The 21,498-nt window shown below is 51.0% G+C and overlaps 1 protein-coding gene across 3 annotated transcripts in view; it reads left to right on the forward strand.

Moving 5' to 3' along the window:
* The window catches only part of KAZN (kazrin, periplakin interacting protein), a 1,134,217-nt gene that overhangs the window by 1,091,637 nt on the left and 21,082 nt on the right, over nt 1-21,498 (forward strand). For all 3 annotated transcript variants that reach the window (XM_067721094.1, XM_067721083.1, XM_067721102.1), the window contains 2 exons: nt 18,721-18,926; nt 19,291-19,409. In XM_067721094.1, the coding sequence (XP_067577195.1) occupies nt 18,721-18,926; nt 19,291-19,409 (325 nt within the window). The remainder of the gene's footprint in view (nt 1-18,720; nt 18,927-19,290; nt 19,410-21,498) is intronic.

Below are 21,498 nucleotides of genomic sequence, written 5' to 3' on the forward strand. Positions count from 1 at the left end.
TAATTAAAAACTTTTAAAAGTAAATAATGTCAACTGGCCCTCTCACCAAAAGCCTGCATTTCCTCCCAAACACCCTACCCCAGCCCGTCTGCTCTGAACAAACGACTCTTAAGTTTTTTCAACTCAAACCCCACCAGGTGGGGCAGAACGTGCCACACTCCCCTACCTCCCACTTGTTCCCGTTTTCCCGTGGGAAAAAAAACCTGGTACTGATAAAGAATCAAGCGGGAATACATGTAATTAACTTTATCTTATAAAAGTGTAGATTCATACGTTTATATATAAAAGAATGTCCTAGAAACTTAAAAATAACTTAGGGGTTTGACCTTGACTGTATGTTAGAAGTTGTTTAAATATCTAAGTCATAATGAAGTGTCACCGTACAAGCAGATGCAGGGTACACATCCTGATGGCAGCTAGGGTATGGAGAATGCATACCTGAACCACAACTGCATGGTGTCTTAAAGCCCAGTTACTGAAAAATCTGCAAATATGCAGCCCTGCACTCTGCATCCCCAACAAACTGAATCCTCAAGAAAATTATCCCAAGAGGATTGATCTTTAAGAAGCAAAAATAGTAGCAATTGAAAACCTTGACCTTTCCTTCCTGGAAATGGCAGGAATCCTATTCCCTAGCACATCCCCAGGGAAGTCTTGTGACATTGTCAGGCCAGGTGCAGCAGCCATGCTTCTGAAGCAAAGTCCCTGGAAAACAATGGCTGACTGCTCGTTTGCATTTCTGAGTTTCAGGTTTTGGAAATCTTTGATTGCTTTCTTAATAGGTTACCAGTAGCAGTTAATTGCACCCAAATAAGAGAATCTCAAATTGCATACCTTGCTCCATCTGGAGGACCCTTGCAACCCACCAGTGGCACCAGGACAGGCCTGGGTAATCTTTCCAGCTCTGGCCCAGCATCTGTTTCAAGCAAGTCGTTTAACCTGTGAGCCTCAGTGTTCTCATCTATGAAGTGGGTGTAACAACCCTTTCCTCCTTGTGGGCTCAGAAATGCCAGCTGAATGTGTTTTGGAGCCTGGAAAGCACTGGCCCCAAGGCTTGTGTTCTCCAGGATCTGAATGGATTTAAGTTCAACCAGAGGTAGGAAAAAAGTGTGGAAACAGCTTGACATACATCTTGAGCCCGAGGGTGACTTGATCAAAATTTATCCCTGGGGCTGAAATCAGGGCATCCGGCTGCCTGAACCTGACATTCCTCCAGCTGTGTGCACAGCCCTTGGAGTCCAGATTCCCTTCCACTGCTGCTTTGTGAGAGAATTCTGACTTCTCTGCCTTGGAACAGGGAGGGTTTGACATGTTCACCCCTAGAATCCACCAGCTCTGAAAACATTCTTTCTCGAGTTCAAATAGAAACATACTCTGATGTGGCTAGCACAGAGAAATTTAAACCATGGGAAGCAATTAGGCTGCCCAAGGCTGGGTTCTTGAGGCAGAAGCCCCAAGGGTCCCCCCAGGGTGGCATGTTTATAAGGAGACGTGTGTCAGAGCCCAAGGCCGGCCTGGTCTGGCAGGGAGGAGTGCGTCGAGCCCTTTGCAGATACCCACTCACATAATCCTTCCAACAACCCTCCAAGATAAATACTGTTATTGTCCCCATTTTACAGATGGACAAACCAAGGCACCGAGAGGTGAAGTTCTTGCCCAAAGTCACACAGCTAGGAAGAGGCAGAACCCGGATTCAACTCCAGCACTCTGGCTCCAGAGTCCATGTTCTCAGTAACTGTGCTATGTAGCCTCTGATCAGCCACCGGCCCCCACCTTCTCCCCCAGGGACAACTGACCAACAAGAAGCTTCAGAGAACTTGAGAAAGCCTCACTAGCCAAGTCCTGTACAGACTAGCTCTTTGGGGCTCAGTTTCTCCACCCAACAGAGGAAGAAATTGGAATAAGCAGGGGTTTGCAAACTGTGTTCCATGGGGGTTCCTCAGAGGTCCCTCAAGAGGTGGCCATAGCTGGTGAAAGAATGAGCAGGCAGGCCTCCAGCCCCACCTTCTACCAGAAGCTCTGCTCTTATCTGTTACACACTGGACCTACATGCAAGAGTCCATTGGAAGGATCCCATGATAGAAAAAAAGTGAGCAGAGAGGAAGAGAATGAGAGAAGGTTTGAGAACCATACATAGATCAGTAGTTGTCAAGCCTTGAGTTTTAAGGATACAGATTACCAGGCTCCACCCACACCTACTGAATTAGAAGGTCCAGGGTGAGGCCCTGGGATCTGTGACCAGCTCCCCACTGTGGACTCAGTTGCAGGAGGTCACATGGGGCAATGGCCGAGGGCAGCATCCTACCCATGGGTTTTAGCACAGACTTGCCATGAGGAAGCTTCTCCAGGGGGCCTTCACAAGGTAGGTGGAGGCCACCTTCCTGGGGCAGCTCCATGGTGCCCCAGTGAGGGAGGAACCACACCCAGGGAAGACCCCAGGCTGCCCCCAAAGCAGAGAGCCAAGGGGACTGGCAGGTGTGAGTACCTGGCCTCCCGAGAAGCCTCAGAAGCCCCCAGCAGTACCCCTATTAGAGTCACAGAGAGGGTCCCAGGTCTTCCTAGAGGCACACAGCCAGGAAGTGGTGGGGGCAGAAGTCAAACCTGGCTGAATTCCGAGTCCTAAGCCTGGCCCCCACCGTCTCAGACGTTACCTGACCTGTGGCTGACAGAGGCTTCGGACAAGCATTGGGTGGACCTGCCGGCTTTGGCCTGGGGCCAGTGGTGCCCCTGGACCCAGAGGATGGGCCCTAAACTGGGAGCAAGGCAGCTCAAGCCGTGTTCTGTGGAGCGGTCTGGGGTGGAGCTGCTACCAAGGGGTCTGGCAGGGCTCTGCCCAGACCCTGCCCTCAGGTTCCGGAGGAGGCCTGGCCTTCTCCTCTCCGGAAGGCCCACCCGCCCCCAGCCCAGCGCAGTCAGGAGCCCTGCGCCCGGCTCTGGACTCCCAGTTTCCAGCTTGGCCAAGGACTCGCTGTGTGACCATGGGCAAGTCAGTCTCCCTCTCTGGGCCTCAGGTCCCCTCTAAAACAGGCCAGGGCAGTAGTTACCCACTTGTGGCCTGTGGAGTCTTATGAGTCCCGGTGTCCTGGGCCACCTCCCCGACCACACTCACTGCCCTTCAGCCCAAAGCTCCAGTTTATGTATCTCACAGATACAATTTCATCTGGATAAAAGTTCTGCAACATGAAGGCAGTGGGGAATCCACAGCTTAGGTCACATCTAAGCTCCCTCCAGGGCCCTCCAGGACAAGAGGAGGCACAGGCTGCCTCAGGCCTCCTCCTGCCCCAGCCTTGTGGAAAAGTCATTCCCTGAGGGCACCCCCGGACTTCCCTGCTCACCCCTCCTCCCCATCAGAGAGAGATGGTACAGGCCCCTTCCCTCCTCAACCCTGGCAGAGCTGGGAAGTGGGGGCCACTCACGGGCCCCCCCAACTTCTGAAAGCCTGAAAGTCGAGGGCCAGAGATCCTCCCAAGAGGCCATGAGCAGCCCCTGGATGAACCACAGTGAGACTGCGTTGAACAACGCCACTCGCAGTTCACAGCCCTTTACACTTTACAAAGCCCTTTCACAGGCAGACTAGGGTCAAGGTTAAGAGCTAGATTCTAGGGACTTCCCCGGCGGTCCGGTGGTTAAGACTTCGCCTTCCAGCGCAGGAGGTGCGGGTTCGATCCCTGGTTGGGAGCTAAGATCCCACATGCCTCCAGGCCAAGAAACCAAAACATAAAACAGAAGCAATATTGTCACAAATTCAATAAAGACTTAAAAAAAATGGTCCACATCCAAAAAAAATCTTAAAAAAAAAAGAGGTAGATTCTGGGCAAACTCTGGGTTCAAACCTCAGTCCTGACATTTCCCACCTGGTAACCATGCTGCGCCTCAGTTTCTTCAGCTGTACACTAGGGACAGTAAGATTGTCAGAGCAGCTGAAATGAGTTACTATGTGTAAAAGGCTCAGCTCAGGTAGCAATAAACGTAAGCCCCAATGATGATGGCCATGGTGATGGTGACGACGATGATCTCATTGCGGCCTCTCACCGGCCCCATGAGATCGGCAGAACAGGCCCCCTTGGTACAGATGCCAAGTATGGCCCAGGTTAGTTCAGCAACCTTACCCCAGCCGCCAGGGCCAGCCCAGGTAGAGGGCCGGACAGAGCAAGAGTCTTAGAGCTGAGAGGGCTCTTGGTGGCCTCTCGCCCACCACCCTCACAGCACAGCCAGGTAGGGCATCAGTGGCCAGTTCTGGAACCCAAGGCTGCTGACTCCCAGGCCAGTGCCCAGAGCTGGCACGGGCCACAAGACTCAGCTGGGGGAGAAAAAAAATCCCTGGGTCAATAAGTTTTAGAAACAATGAATAATATTTCCAAAATGAACATTAGCTTTTCAAGGCTCTAGCGAGTTCTGCAGTGAAGAACAACATTTCACTGCTTTCCACCTCGTGTTTCCCAAACTTAACTGACCACGTAACCATGCCTTTGAGTCTGGTTCCGTGGAGTGCTCTGTGGGGCTACAGGGATGGGTGGCTCCTGCAGCCCCCTTTATTCTGTGCTTGGAGATGCTGAGTCGGTAATTCTTTGGTGACCTCTAAGCGGCATGGTTTAGCCATGGAAAGTCCCCATGGCTCACGTGGGATTCCTGTGGGCCTTAAGAAGTGAGGTGAGCCTGGCGCAAGGCCGGGTGGAGTGGGGATCTCTCTCTGCGTATCTGCTTCGTGCAGAAAGAAGCTGGGTCAGTGCACAGCATCTGCAGAGGCAGAAGGGCCCCCGCAGATTGGCTGAGAAATGCCAGTCCCAGGTGTTTGTTTTGCTGCTGTTCCAGTTGTAGGCAGACGGCCGAAACTACTGCCACAGGGTCCTGGGGCGTGGAGGGGAATGGGCATGCCACCCTGCCGGGACATCTGGCCCACCTGCCCTGTTCCCCCTACCAGCTCTGAGCTGCCTAATTGCCTTCCCTGGGACAGGCCAGCAATGTTGGAATCACATACAAATTGGCCCCATGCCTGCCCAGTGCCAGCTTCCTTCCTTGTTAGGAGGCTGATGTCTCTGGGGGTGGCATGGACCTCATGGTCGGGGGCACGCGGGCCAGGGAGGGGAGAAGGCCCACTCTGTCAGCGGTCACTGCGGAGACCAGAGCTGTGGTGACAGGAGAGGGAGCTCTCTGCAAGGCGGAGGGAACCTGAGGGCTGTCCACAAACCGAGCTTCAGAGAGTGCAGCGCAGGAGTGTGAATCATTCCCAGGTCCCCTCTGTCTCTTCCTGTGTGTGCAAGAAACACACATTCATTTTAGTGAGAGTCTGAACCCAGCAGAATTGATCAAAGCCAAGCAATCAGGGAGGGGTGTCGAGGAAGGACCCAGGCTTTGGAGACAGATCTTTGGGTTTGAGCCAGCACTCAGCCAGGGACCCTAAGCCAGTCACTTAGTCCCCTCTGCACCTCAGTTTCCCCCTCTGTAAAATGAAAATAAGACTGCCTACCTCACAGGGCTGTTGCAAAGATGGAATCAGAAATGGGTAGAAGCGTCCGGCATGCGGCAGCTGCCTGTCCCAGCACTGCAGGAGATTCAGGAGACAGGAAGCTGGGGACAGGGAGACAAAACACAGGCTCTGGGGCCCAGCTGTGCCCTGTGCACACAACCGATGGTGTTTCTGAGCTCGACTTTCCTCATCTATAACGTAGGCCTCTGGGAACCCGTGTCCATCGAGGGGGAGGACACAGTGCGTTCACACCCACGCGTCACGAAGCACCAGGCAGCGCTGTCCTGATGCGGAGGCCTCCGGGGGCGAGCAGAGTGACCGCCGGTCTCTGCTGTCTCAGATCAGCTCTACGGGGCCCCACTGCAGAGTGTTGTGGGTGACGATGACGAGGACCCATCTCTGTGAGCACCCTCACAGCCAGCCCTGTACTGGGCTCGCACACGCCCACTGAGTCTAAAGGAAGCAGCCTTGCTGGGCTCTAGTGCTTCCAGAGCTCCTGGTTTTTCAAGAGAAACCAAGAATGTCATATAATACACCCAATTCTTTAATATTGGCAACTACTGTTGTTTTTAAGTTTAGTGTCCTTTAGGAAAAAAAAATGCCACGGCCCCAATATGTCTCCAGACCACCGGCTCCGCTACCTCCCTTCTGGACTCTCTCTGTGGGCCGGTCCAGCCCTGGTGGTCCTCGTCTTCCCCTTGACCAGTGATTCCCAGGCCATAGGTGCCCATTTCATTGGCCCATGTCCTCCTTCACCAGAGGGCCCTCCTGCCCTTCCCTCCCTGGACAGCCAGGCAACAGGGGGACCGCACTCATTTCTGACCCCGAGCAGTGTCCCCAGGGCTTGGGGTGTTAGGGCAGAAGTGGGGGAGCTGCCCTCAGAAGCCTGGAATCAGCACCGGAGCCCCCAGGGGCCCATATGGCCGGCAGGACTCGGGGTCAGACCGCCTGCAGCCTGAGAGCCCAGCTAAATCATTTCTCGTGGACTTGGCCGGGCTCCGTGGGACTCAGAGATGGAGAGGGTGTGGGCGAGGGAGCACTTCCAGTGAAGGTACTGATGGACCTGACAAAGGGGTAATGCTCTGCTCTCCCAGAAATTTCAGCAGGATGCATGGTCATAAGTGTGAAGAAAGCCATAAGCTGGAAACCCAGGGATATGGAGAGGGGGTCAGGCTGAGGACTGAGGACAAAGGCTGGCTGCTGGGGGGTTGGGGCAATGATGGAAGCCGGGAGAGAGAAGTACAATATGATTTGCTGACCTTCACGGAGGGCCTGCTGTGCCAGGTGTGTGTAGGCACTCTACACACGCTCATTAAGTCATTCAACAAACACTGGCTGACCACTTTCTATGTGCCAGGCCTAGAAGTAAGGGCTGAGGGTGCAGATGTAAATGATGAGATGACATAAATTATTCTGACACAGTCCTCACCAAAATCATATGAAGTGTGTGTTGTGTTATTGTCTCACCCTTACAGATAAGGAAACTGAGGCCCCAAGGGGCAACATAAATGGCCCAAGGAGACGTAGTCAGCGACGGAACAAGGCTAAGAATTGGGGTCCAGCAGACTATTGCACTACACCACTTTCCAGGCAGATATGAGTGAAGATGATAAAACCGTGAGCCGTTCGAACAATCTAGTCCTGGAGGGAGGCAGGGAAGAGGTGTCACAATTAAAGGAGGTCATCTAAAAGCGGGGAGAGGCTTATTTCCCCAAGTGAGTGGAAACTTCCTAGGATGTTTTGCCTTGTGCCAAGGCTCTGGCAAACATATCAGTGGGTTTGAGAGGGGTGTCAGTCCGCAGTGAGCATGGTGGCCACCAGTCCTGGCTCCAGACTCCGCCAGGGATCGTGTTTCAGGATGCATGACGAAGAGCCATGGCTAGCACCAGTTTTCTCACTGACATTTCCTATAGCATCTGAGTTGCAAGAAGGCCCCCAGCACAAGCCTCACCAAAGTGCTCTTCATTTTGAAGGAAGTTAACCGAATACCGCCCTTAAACATCTTTGCTGTTCCTATTGCCCTTTGGGCAAGAAATAAAGTCGCTCGCCCCTGGTGCAGGAAACTTCCAGGAGGCACTGTGAGGCATTTTGAGGAGGCAGGAGGTCATCATTCGATGAGGATGATCCCAAAGGAGGCACTGCCTCCAAAGGCCACGCCCAAGCCAGAGCTTCACGGATCTGACTCAGCTGCGGTGCCCCGGCCCAGCGAGCAAACGGACTGGGTCTCACGGCCAACACAATGACCACAGTCCATGTGGCTCATGGAAGCAGGCTGAGCAGAGATGTCCTGAGGCCCACAGGGGAGCTGGGAGGGTCGGTGAAGGGAAGAAGAGGCGGGACTGCAGATCCATTAGGGGTTCTCAGACCCCACAGCTATCCATCGCCTCCAGCTTTGCCTCTAAGAACTGCACCGACACAAACTTGTACTGTCCCTACATGGGCATGTGGAGAAGAACCCTCCTCCTGCCTGTGGCCTTAAAGAGGCCCCTCGTTTCTCACAGAATTCACCTTTCAGGCCCATCCACCAACAGAGAAGTTGGCCAGGAAAGCAGGTTGAAAAAGAGAACTAGCTGTGGGAATACATGGGGAGGCCAGCAGCCGGCTGGAATACTTTCCTGGTGGAAGCAAAAAAAGGGAGGAGACATCAGCTGCAAGTTAGAGTCTAAGAAGGACTTTCCCAAATGTGGGCACTATTCAGCATTACAACAGGTTAGCAAGGAGGAAAAAGGAACGTTTCGATACATTTTTTTAAAGCATACAGTAGTTGTCATTGGATCGTAGTATGTTTGCCTTCCCTGGACCTCTTCTAATCATCTTCCTCCGAAGTCTGTAAAATTAGAAAGTACTTGCCAAGCATATACCTGGGAAATGAGCCTGGTCGACTCCACCAAGTCAATTCCCCGCTGCCTTGGAAAATTCTCAGGGTGTGGGGAGGAGGGGCTGGCAGGAAGCGTGGCTGGAGGAGGGTGTCCTCTGAGGCTGGGGCAGGGGACCTGTCAAGCTGGGGACAGACACAGTGAGCACAGCTTAGGCTCAGAAGAGGGGAAAGGGAAGTATGCGGGCGGGTTTTAAGCATTAAGTAGTTATCACTGGTGAGAGCAGAGCTCTGTGGGCTTTTTCCGGGTACCACATGGTTTAGTGTATTTGAAGGGACACGTGGGGTGGGAGTGCCATCAGCTTTTAGCTCAGGGCCTCCAAAGGCCTGCTTGGCTCTGGGGTCGGGGTGTTGGGGATTGGTGGCAGCCCACCTGGGGACCTGCTGTTGACCCCACAGCTGCACAGTTAGTGACTTGATGCCGTTTAGACCACGCTGTCCGGTCCCGGTGGCCCAGGCTCAGAGGGCCTGACCTTTGCACCTAGTATTTCACGGGAGTTGTGACCGGGCGCTGGAGCAAAGCATCTCCCTCCAGCACAGCGGCCGTTATCAGGCCATAAAACATCATTTTTTCACCTTATAATGCAGTGTTTACAAAATGAGAATTCAGCGTTTGGCTTGAAAGTGCTGACAGGGGCTCCCCTGCCACTGTCCGAGGGCAGGGAGTTTAGACGGGAGTCGGTTGCCGGAGCAGGGCTGGTCTGAGGACAGAGTGGCCCGGGGCGAAAAGATGGGGGCGCTGGGAGCAGCCACACTGCGTGCTCACTGGCCTCTAGTGGGTGGAGGCCGGGGATGCTGCTAAACACAGACGGCCCCCACGACAAAGAATGGTCTGGTCCCGATCGTCATTCAGTAATGCCAAGGTCAATAGGCCCTGAGACCATGTGTACATTCGAGGAACCAGCATCCTGAGGCGGCCTAAAGGAGGTGGGGCCAGCAGGAGCTGAGCCTGGAGAGGGAGGCCTGCTCCCTCCCTCCTCACCTCCCGTCCTACCTACCTTCTTTTTTTTTTTTTTTTTTTGCGGTACGCGGGCATCTCACTGTTGTGGCCTCTCCCGTTGCGGAGCACAGGCTCCGGACACGCAGGCTCAGCGGCCATGGCTCACGGGCCCAGCTGCTCCGCGGCATGTGGGATCTTCCCGGACCGGGGCACGAACCCGTGTCCCCTGCATCGGCAGGCGGACTCTCAACCACTGCGCCACCAGGGAAGCCCCTGCCTACCTTCCTTTAACCAAAACGTACAGAGCCCCTTCTGTTCCAGGCAGCAGTGGGCTGGAGCTCATACAGGCTCACAAACTGATTTCCAACCCCATGCCCAGGGGCATCATGTTGGCAACTGAAATTGGCCACAATGGGCATATTTACACCACAGAGATGGGCAAACAAATGCTATAAACCAGTTTCTTTCTTTTTTTTTCCCCCAAAGCGCTTTTTAAAAATACGAGAGCTGGTTGTTAAACATTTACTAGCCCGCCACTGGTCTGGGCCCTTGCTAGGTACCAGGGATACCCAGAGAGCAGAACGGGGCCAGCTCCTGTCCTCGTGGAGTTGACATCCAGTGGGAAGCCAGACACCCATCAAACAATTACACAATCATTAATTACCTTCAGCTGTGAGAAGTGCAGGCTCGGTACCTGGAATGAGAGCTTGTGTGAGTGTGGTTTGAGGGCTGTGGAGGGGTGTGTGTTTCAGGGGGTGACTGACCTATGCCAGGTGATCAGAGAAGGGGTCCCTGGAAGAGGCGACATTTAAACAGAACCCTGAAGGCTTCATAGGAGTTCCGGTAGAGGAGACAGCAGCAGACCACCTTTCAGGCAGAGAGGGGAGCAGGCACAGCTGATTGGAGATGGTGGGTGGGAGAGGCAGGAGCACCAGGGAAGGGGTCCCAAGAAGCCCAGGGAAGGGGTGACAGACCGAGGAGAAGCTGGCAAAGTCGGCAGGGCTGGGCCACACAGAGCCTTGTCATGTGAGGAACTTGGGTTTTATCCAGGGAGCCAGTGAAGCGTGTTGAGCAGACAAGGTCCCTGGGCAGATTCAAATGAAAAGCAAAGCAAAGTGGTATTGTCCATCCCCTTCCCATAACTTGGGCTTCTACCACCACTAATGGTATTAAGCAACACCATGAACCAGGCCTGGGTAATAAAGAGATGGATAGATTTGAACACTGACTTAGGGATTCCCTTCAGGCAGGGCAGGTGGACAGACCCATGCATGGCAGTGCCAGCAGAACGTGAAGAGTGCTGCATGAACAGTGCACATAGCAAGAGGGGTGTCCAGTCAGGGCAGTGTGGAGGAAGGCAGATTCTGAAGGACCTCCCGCTACAAAACCACTACACCTGAAACAAAACATACTTTTCAATACATCGCTGGCCTCATCAAAAATAAGGGAAATTCCCAAGGCACTTCCATCCAAAAATAAAAGGCCATGAGCCAATACCAGGACAGGAGCAGTGAGTGATAACCAAAGGCAAAAACTGGAGTTTGTCGTGGACACAGATGCTGATGTCAGGACCAGTGACAGGGGAGTAAACCTTGGGGTGTGCAAAACGAAGTGTCAGAAACTGTGACTCTCTCATTCTTCCAGGGCCTCTCTGACGGGGGTGGAGTGGTCCCTGCTCCCAGGTATCATCCCCACTCCCTATCTCCTCCCCACCCCAGCAGAAGAAATGTCCATCCTCTCAGGAGGAAAGCATCTCTTATTTAGAACCTAGAGAGTCCCATAATAAGATCAAATATGAGTTCAGCATGCATGAGAATCAGCAGAAACAAACAACAAATTTGGACCCTCCAAGCCCTCTCAGATACAGTAATGATCAATACCAAATACAACATAATATGTATGCAATATTTAAGGAAATGTAAGATTAAATATTTAAGGATATTTAAGGAAATGTAAGACATCATAGACTTGAACAAACAACAAGAGACTATCTGGAAAGACCAGAAGAACTTGAAAAAGAACCAAATAGAAATTTTAGAAATGAAAATATATATATATAGTTGTTAACAAAACAAAACAAAAAAAAGATGGGTTAAACAGCAGACTAAATAGCTGAAGAGAGAATTTTTAAAACGGAAAATATGTCTAAGGAAATTACCCAGACTGCAATGCAGAGAGATAAGTTGATGAAAACCATGAAGGAGAAATCAGAGCTTTCTGGCCCACTACAATAGCCACTAGCCACATATGGCCATGTAACTTATATTTGGATCAATTAAAATTAAATTAAATTGATAACTCAGTTCCTATGAGCACATTTTTTGTGTGTGTGTGGTATGCGGGCCTCTCACTGTTGTGGCCTCTCCCGTTGCGGAGCACAGGCTCCAGACGCGCAGGCTCAGCAGCCATGGCTCATGGGCCCAGCCACTCCGTACCATGTGGGATCCTCCCGGACCAGGGCACGAACCCGTGTCCCCTGCATCGGCAGGCGGACTCTCAACCACTGCGCCACCAGGGAAGCCCCTATGAGCACATTTTAAGTGCTCATAGCCATGTGGCTAACAGCTGTCACACTGGACAATGTATATTGCAAGCAGACCTCAAAGATGTCATGGGCTGGGTTTCAGACCACCACAGTAAATACCACAATAAAGTAAGTCACATGAATTTTTTGGTTTCCCAGTGCATATAAATGTTATGTTTACACTGTACTGTACTCTATTAAGTAAGCAATAGCGTTATGTCTAAAAAACAGTGTACATACCTTAATTTAAAAATACTTTATTGCTATCAAATGCTAACCATCATCTGAGCCTTCATCAAGTCGTAATGTTTTTGCAATAGTAACATAAAAGATCACTGATCACAGGTCACCATAACAAATGTAATAATGAAAATGTTTGGAATATTACGAGAATTGCCAAAATCTGACACAGAGACATGAAGGGAGCAAATGCTATTGGAAAAATGGTGCTGATAGACTTGCTTGACGCAAGGTTACCACAAACCTTCAATTTGTAAAAAAAAAAAAATCAGTATCTGCAAGTACAATAAAATGAAGTGCAATAAAAAAAAAAGGTATGCCTATATACATGTCCATTATCACAGAAAGGTCTATTGGACAGCACTAGGTTATAAGATAGGGAAGAAAGTCTAACCTCAGAAGGAGAGCAAACAGAGAATGGAGAAGAGGCAATGGTTGAGAATATTCCAAAAATGAACCCACAGATGCAGGAAGCACAATTTATATCCATCAGGATAAATAAAAAGAAAGCTACCTCTAGCCACATCATAATGAAACTGAACACCAAAGACAAAGAGAAACTCTGAAGAGTAGCTAACAAAAAAACAATCAGACTGGAGCTGACTTCTCATTAGTGAAAAGGAGAGAGAGATAGTGGAGCAATGTTTTCCAGTGCAAAGAGAAAAAAAACTGTCAGCCTAAAACTACGTACCCAGCAAAGCTCTTTAAGAACAAGGATGACATATAGACTTTTTTCAGATAAACAAAAGTCATAAAAGCTTACCACCAAAATAATCTTTATGGAGGAATTTTTAAATCATGTTCTTCAGGAATAAGAAAAGTTATCCTAGAAGTGAGGTCTGAGACACTAGAAGAAATGATGAACAAAGAAACTGGTAAACATGTAGGTAAATTGTTTTAAGCAAATATTACCAGTATAAAGTAATCATGATGACAATGTCTAAATTGTAGGACTTTTTTTTAAAGGATGGAATTAAAATACTGGACATGATAGAGTGTAAGTCAGGAAGAGTGATCAGAAGTGATATGTTTTAGGGCCTTCACTGGTGGCACAGTGGTTATGAATCCACCTGCCAATGCAGGGGACACAGGTTTGATCCCTGGTCTGGGAAGATCCCACATGCCGCAGAGCAACTAAGCCCCGTGCACCACAACTACTGAGCCTGCGCTCTAGAGCCCGCGAGCCACAACTACTGAAGCCCACGTGCCTAGAGACCGTGCTCTGCAACAAGAGAAGCCACTGCAACGAGAAGCCCACCCACCACAACAAAGAGTAGCCCCCACTCACCACAACCAGAGAAAGCCTGCGTGCAGCAGTGAAGACCCAACACAGCCAAAAATAATAAATAAATAAATAAATTTATTTTATTTTTTAAAAAAGAAGTAATATGTGTTAAATAACTCTTACTATTTAGGAGAGGGCATTAAGATACTGATAACCCCAGGTTTTAAGTTAAATATGCATAGTACATCTCAAAGAGTAATCATTAAAGAAGGTTCTAGAACTTCAGCATACATCAGAATCACCTGGGGGCCAGGAGATCTGGGGTGGGCATCTAGAATTTTCACTTCCAACAAATTCCCAGGTGTTGCTGCTGCTACTGGCCCAGGGACCACACTTAGAGAACTACTGAACCAAAAACAGAGAAATAGGGTGCTTCACTTCCAAACAAACAGAGGGGGTGAAATGGAATGAAAAAACAAAAATCTTCCATCCAGACTAGCTCTGCCCAGTAAAATATAGTGTAAGCCACATATGTGGTTTTAGATTTTCTGGTAGATGCGCTAAGAAGTAAAAAGAAACAGGTGAAATGAGTCGTAGTAATGTATATTTTTTAACTCAATATACCCAAAATATTATCATTTCAATATGTGACCAATATAAAAATTATTAATGAGATATTTTACATCTTTTTTTGTACAAAGTCTTCAAAATCCAGGGTTTATCTTGGACCCTTCTCAACGGGGACTAACCACACTGCAAATGCTCAGTGGCCACATGTGGCTTGTGACTACTACACTGGACAGAGTGGGTCTAGACTGTGAGGGACATGAGCCTGCAGAGGACAGAGGTCCCGCTCAATCACTGAGCGCACACTGTATGCCAGACACCGGGCTGAGCACTTTGTCCACATCATACATCATCTCCTTTCATCCCCACACAGACCTGTGAGAGTAGCATTATTATCACCCCATTTCACAGATGGGGAAAGCGAGGCTGAGAAAACTGAAAACACTTCCCCAGGATCATCTGGCTGGTAAGCAGCAGAGCTGGGCTTCACACCAAGGTCTCTCACAGTCCATTGCCACCTTGGAACCTCAGGGTTTCTGTAAAGGATTTTCTATAACAGGCCAGATAATAAACATTTTAGGCTTTTGGGACCAATCTGTCACAACTACTCAGCTCTGCTATTGTAACAGGAAAGCAGCCTTAGACAATGTGTAAACAAATGAGCATGGCTGTGTCCCAATAAAATTTTATCTAGGGAAACAGGTAGAGGGCTGGATTTGGCCCTTGGGCTGTAGTTTGCCAACCCCTGTGCTAGGCTAGCACAGCTGCCTCTGTAGGCCCAGTTTGAGGGAGAACTCAATGACTCATTGCTGAGGTTCTGCGGTGCATGCGTGTCGGGGGTGGTTGGGAGGGTGAGACCCTCTCCTTCCAGAATCACCACGGCCCTCCTGGTGTCCGGAAGGATCCAGAGTGGCTGCTTGTTGCTGGCACTGCCTCAGAGTCTGCCAGGGGCTCGGTCAGCCCCTCTAACTCCCCAGCCTCCTCTGAGCTCCTGGCCGTAAACATGAGTTATTCCCACTCTCAGGGCTGAGACAGAGGGGAAATAAAAGCCAGGACTGATGGGATCCCAGACATGAAATCTGGCACCATAATGCCTACATTTTGGAAATTGCCTTTAATTAACGGTTTATGGCCGCAAAGACTCCCCCCACCCTCCGTCCTTCTGCAGCATCTTCTCCTTGGCGTTCAAGTCCTGGGGGTCGGGGCGGGGAGGGGGTGAAAGAGGTGGGCTGGTGAGTAGCTGTCTTTTCTCAGAACCCAAAATGTGTGGTTTGCTCATATGAACCCAGCTTGGCCTCTGGCATTCCTCGAGCCTGAACTCCATAAACAACGTGAACTGAAAAGCCAGCTCCCCGCACAGGCCCGAGGCCAGTTAGCTATAGAATAACCTGCACACACTCACAAAGACACACCAAGCTCAGGAAAACACACACTCACGAGTGTGTACACACACACACACCGGAAGTCTGCTTTTTCTCTTTGTCCACTTATCTGTCATTCCCTCTCTACTCAGTCTCTCCAGCCTGTTTATCTTCTTGTTTTTGTGTCCCTGTAACACTATTTCTTCCTGAAGGTTTGCTCTTTGAGTCTCTCTTTCATTCTCTCTCTCTCCTGTCTTTCCCCGTCCTACGCCCCTTGATCTCCCTTACTGGGGACATATAGCCAAGCACCGCAAACACACCCTTAGCCCCCACCTTGGCACCGAATCCACAAATTCGCCCCTTCCCTCACAGGTGCCCCCTCCCAGCCAGGCCGGAGTCTGACTGGGATGGTGAACTTCTGCCCAGGTGGGCTTGACAACAGGTGGGACTGGGTTCCCTCCTTAAGCACCTGAACTGAACTCAAATCACATTTCATCCCAGGAATGCAGGGAGGGACTGAGGCAACGACTGCTAAATTCTAGGTGTAGCCAAAAAAATTGCCCAAGCACCAGGGGAGAAGCCCTTTATTACCAATAACAGTCACCCTTGACTGAGTGCCTACTACGGCTTCACATTCAGAATTTACAATAGTCATGCTAACCTAGGTGGTAGATATTATTATTGAATATTATTCCCATTTTATAGATGGGAAAACTGAGGCTTCAAGAGGTAAAGGAATTTGCCTAAAGCCAAAGTCTATTCAACTCCAAAGCCTGGTCTCTTCCCACAGGGCTGGTCCAAATGGACAACATGGGCTGTGTCTCGAGATTTGGGGTAACCAGATTCAGCCTCACATGGTCTCTCATCTTCCCAGAATCATGAAACAGAGACAGGACTCCACTACAGGAATAAGGCAGAGGTTCTCAGCTCTCTCCAAGCTAAGAAGGACACCCTGTTTGGGTGCCAGTGGTCAACACCTGTAGGACCCAATCAGAAAGGCTTCCCTGCCAGCCAAGCCTGTCCTTGGGAGCACGGTTCCAGCAGGAGGGGACCCCTAGGCTGAGGTCTGTGCCCTAGCCAGGCAGCTAGCTCTCTTACCAGGCGAGGTCTTGGAGCCCCCAGGCAGGGCTGCAGAGGCAGCCGCTGTTTCCGCATTCCGGGGCACCATGGCAACACGTGTGCTCAGATCAGCGACCTGCACATAGTCTGTGCCATCTGCTGTTTTCCGGGCTGGGGGGTGCGGGGTCGCCTTCCGTCCACCTGAGAAGGGAAATATAATGATGCTGCAGTGACCTCTCACCCCTACTCATCCAGTACAGATAGGCCCCATCACCCCCACTGTCACTGAGTCTGCAGGGCAGCCCAGAGAAGGAGGCAGAAGGCCGGGAGCAGCATCATGACAACTTGCAGGGGTGGAAACTGAGGCACGAGGCACCATCTCTGTCCACCCAGAGTTAGATCGCTCTGCCCAGTGCCCTGCTGGACTGGGGGTGGCATCTTTCAGGCCGGGTGACTGTGGGCCCCGAAGGGCTCTTGGCTGGGCAGTTAGAGGCCCCCAAGCGTTGGGGAGAAAGGTTTCAGTGGACCTGGGATGAAGGATAAGTGTGTGGCCACCAAGCTGGTATAGCCATTTCCCAAGAGTCATCCAAGGTGTTTCAACAGAGGGAGGCAAGGGAATTGAGGGAAGGGGTTTTGTGACTTGAAAAAGTAAGATTTCTAGGCTGTGGTTTTTTTTCAATTTCAAAAATAATATAGTCAATGCAGAAAACTTGGGAAATAGAAAAACATGCACACACACTGTCACACTCACAAGTGCACACTCACACACACACACATTCATGCACAATTACCCATCACCCCTTTCCAGAGATAAAGACTTTTAACATTTACCTAGTATATGTAATATACTATATGTATATGTAATGGTATATGTAATATACCACCTAGTATAATGTAATATATTACATATATATGTAATATACATAATTATATTATACATTATATATAGTCATATATATTTTTTAATGTGGTTGGGGTTACATCGTACGCGCTATCTTGTACTGTGCTTCTACACTTGACAATAGATTGTGAACATTTTCCCATGTCAAAACTATTCTCCTGGGCTTCCCTGGTGGCGCAGGGGTTGAGGGTCCGCCTGCCGATGCAGGGGACACGGGTTCATGCCCCGGTCCGGGAAGATCCCACATGCCGCGGAGCGGCTGGGCCCGTGAGCCATGGCCGCTGAGCCTGTGCGTCCGGAGCCTGTGCTCCGCAACGGGAGAGGCCACAACAGTGAGAGGCCCGCGTACAGCAAAAAAAAAAAAAAAAAAAAAAAAAAACCTATTCTCCTGTGACAGATTTTTAAATTAATTGCTTATATTCCAACATATGAATGGAGCATCATTCATTCAAACTCCCATCCATAACCATTTATCCTGCTTCCTAATTTTTTAATTTTTCCAACTTTTTCATTACAAAGTTATACATGTTTATTATGGAACTTTGATGATACCCAGAGTTATAGCAAGAGGGAAATAACCTCATACTTCCAAACTCAGTAACGATAACACTTTTGTGTTCTCCATACCCATTGTTTTACTATATATACAATATAATATAGGGTCATTTCAAATCAGACTTATTTTTTAATACTTGTCATCTCTCACGGTATGGAGTTTATCCATTTGGGTTTTCATTTAACCCTGCTTTAGAGAAAGATTCTTTTCCCTTCTCGGTTGACTCTTCACCACCTGAACTTGGTATATTTCTCAAGTGTTGATGCAGCTGACCATGGATTCAGGAACGGGGTTGGAAAATGCTGGTGGAGAGACGTTTTTGTCTGTGAGGGCCACTCCAGAAACAGGCTTCGGTGTGTTAAGGAACAGAGCTGGGGCTCCATTTATCCTAAAAATATAAATCACCCAGTTGCCCGAAGATGGCTGCCTTGGCGCTGTTTACAATAGTGAAAAATGAGGGACAGCCCAGGCCCATCAACAGGCAGCGGGTGAAATAGACTCAGAGCATCCCTTTGATGAATCCTGTGCCGTCTCCGCTGAGACGGAAGGGTGTCCTCCGTCGTGTAAATAAGAACAGCATATTACAAAACGGAACACATCATGTAAACGTGGGGACCTGTGTTTGTTTGTAAGCCTAGGCATTTGTGTATCCCACAGACCATTTAACTAAATACTAGCAGCTGCTGTCTCTGGGTAGCGTAGGATTTGGGGTGATTTTCACTTTCTATTTTATTTTTATTCTTTTCTGGATTAAGTTTTTAAAATTATTTTCTTTTAGAGGGCACAGATTACTTTGGACTGGGGGAGGGGCAGCAAAACCAAACAAAAGCCGTTTGGATTCTGAAAAGAAGAAATGTGTCGGGGGAAAGACATCCCTGCCCACCCCCTGCATCCGCTGGGGTGCAGACTCAGGGGGCACAGCCTGCCCAGTCCCTGCCCCCTGCAGCCCTTGCCCTGCCCCTCACCCCACTCCCCAGCACGGCCCTGTGTGCCTGTGTGTTGCAGACTCGGACAGCCAGTGCAGCCCCACGCGACAGAGCCTCAGCCTGTCGGAGGGCGAGGAGCAGACAGACCGGCTGCAGCAGGTGGAGCTGGTCAGGACCACGCCCATGTCGCACTGGAAGGCCGGCACCGTCCAGGCCTGGCTGGAGGTGGTCATGGCCATGCCCATGTACGTCAAGGCCTGTGCGGAGAACGTCAAGAGTGGGAAGGTAGGGCACCTGCCGGACCCCCGTGGGAACGCCCCGTCCAGCATCCCATCCTCTGGGTTAGAGGAGCTGGCTGGGTTCAGGCTCCAGTAAACCACTGTGTCTCTCCAACAAGGCACACAGCCCTTCTGAGCCTCAGCCTCCCTGTCTTTCAAATGGGACTAACCTTCCCTTACCTGGCTGGAGGGACGCAGGGCAGGACTAGCGGGCCCTTTCAACCAGGTCAGCGGTCCCACCGCCCAGCCTCCTGGAGTAGTGGCTGGAGGCGAGGCGGCTGCAGAGACGTTCCCGGGGCCGCGCGCCCACTGAGGGGAGGGGTGCCTTGGGTCCCCGCCCCCACGCCTCAGTCCCCACCTGCCCGGCGCAGGTGCTGCTGAGCCTGAGTGACGAGGACCTAGAGCTGGGCCTGGGCGTGTGCAGCTCCCTGCACCGGCGCAAGCTCCGGCTGGCCATCGAGGACTACCGCGACGCCGAGGCAGGCAGGAGGTGAGCCGGCGCCTGGGCCCCCGGGGGCCGGGGGTGGCGGGGGGGGGGGGGGGAAGAGAGCCCACGAGAGACCTCACCTCCTCGGGGTGGAGCGGGCGCTGTGAGCTGGGCCAGGCGGGAGGAGTGCCAGGGCCCGGGACGCCACTGGGCAGGGGCCCGAGCACGGCCTAGCCCCACTCTGGGCCGGCCCTCCCCGTAGAAAGATGGAGAACAAACTCAGTGAGGCCGCAAATGCCCTATGATCTCCCCGGTGCAGGAGTCAGGGGGCTTCACGCCCCCCAGAACTCCTCTGTCTGGGAGGTGGGGCAGCCCCAGTGGATCTGGGGAATTTGACCCAAATGTGTGTTCTGCCTACTCCCACCTCAAAGCCCAGCTCTTACCATTCCAGGTAAGAGCCTAAAGCAGGGAGGAAGAGAAGAAATGGGCCTGGTTTGGGGCCGGGTGGGAAGGGGTGTCTATCGGCAAGCGCACCTGGGAATGGCTGAAGATGGCCCATCAGGTGTGTCCCCAGCGCGGCCGCCCTGCCCCCATTGCTCATTACCCCCCCAACCCCCCTCCTGCCTGCCTCTCTCCTGACCTTTGTGAGCAGGACTTATTGGGGAGCCCCTCTTTCACCAAGCAGCTCCAGGGAAAAGGGAAGAACCCCTCCCCCAAGTCCTCAGAGTGCAGGAGGGGGGAGAGAAGTAACTGGTAAACCTGACACTATCGGTTTTGCATAATTATCTCCTTCACTGGTTTCCCCAGCATTTTTGTGCAGTTAATTAATCAAACCTGGTGGTGTGTGCGATTTATTATTTGCGGATGCAGCTTTGTGGATTAAAAAAAAAGAGGGGGCTGGAGGTAGGAAAGAAGGCTGGTTTAGAAGCAGGCAAAGCAAATTCCTGGGTGTCCCGGAGAGTGATTCCGAGGTGACAGGAAATAGAGATGAGATGGGATCAGAAACTCAGGCAGCAGCTCACAACAAGCAAAGCCAGAAGGCGCTGGGCCCTGTCTGCAGGTCTCCTAGAAGGCAGGGCTGGGGTGGGGGAGGGGTGGAGGAGTGGAGAGTTGGGGGCAGGGGAGAGTAGGGCAGGGGCTTGCAACCCAGCTGAGCTTCCCCTCCTGGGGGTCCCACAAGCACCTCACACTCACCACCCACCCCTACCCAGTGCCTTCCCCCAGTCCCCCAAAGCTCACCATCCTGGGCCATCCAGGCTAGAAACGCCTCCCAACACCTCCCATTCCCAACATGATCACGGTTACTTGAACAGGGTGGGGCTGCCCGCCTCACCTCTCAAAAATGTGGGATCGCTGCCCAAGTTCCCCCCAAATTCAGCAGACCCTTCAGAACCTCGTAGCACCTGGAAAGGGATGGATTCAACTCAGCAGCCAGATGTGAACGGATTTTGAAAACTTATGAGAGACATAGGTAGGACTGTTTCCAAAACCACAGCCTGGGCATTAGACGCCCAGGGCCTCCTAGAGCAGGGACGGCTCCATTCCCTAAGGAATCCTGGCCTGTCTCTAACTTGCCCTGTGACCTTGCCCTCTGTGGGACTTGGTTTCTCCACCTGTGAAGTAAAGGGGGTTAAATCAGGATAGTGGCTCTTTAACTGTGTGAGATCATGGCCCCTTTGAGAATCTAATAAGAGCTTCCGAAACTTGCCTCAGAATACACAAAACTTCACAGCTTTGCATTCTGGGACTCTCTGACCCACCTGCGGAACTTTGAGGGGTCTGTGAACTCTAGGATAAGAACCCCAGTGAGGTCATCTTTGAGAATACATCCTGTGTGACTCTGGGCATGACATTGCCTTCTCTGGGCCTGGCTCCCCTTACTTCTAAAATCCTGACAACAAAATCTGCCAACCCCTGACAACCTGTCCATCACTTTATGGACATGATTTTATTTGACCATCACAACATCAGGGCAGGATAGACATTCTTACCCCCATTTTAAAGGTGGAAAAAGTGAGGCCAGAGAAATAATAGACACAAAGTCACACTACAAAAGATCTGACTTCAAAGTCAATTCCCTTTCCACTCTCCCAAGTTGCCTTTGTGTTCAAAACATCAACGATGGAGCTCCTGCTACTATTATTTCTGGAAC

Source organism: Pseudorca crassidens, chromosome 2 (assembly GCF_039906515.1).
Source record: "Pseudorca crassidens isolate mPseCra1 chromosome 2, mPseCra1.hap1, whole genome shotgun sequence".
Classification (NCBI taxonomy): Eukaryota; Metazoa; Chordata; class Mammalia; order Artiodactyla; family Delphinidae; genus Pseudorca; species Pseudorca crassidens.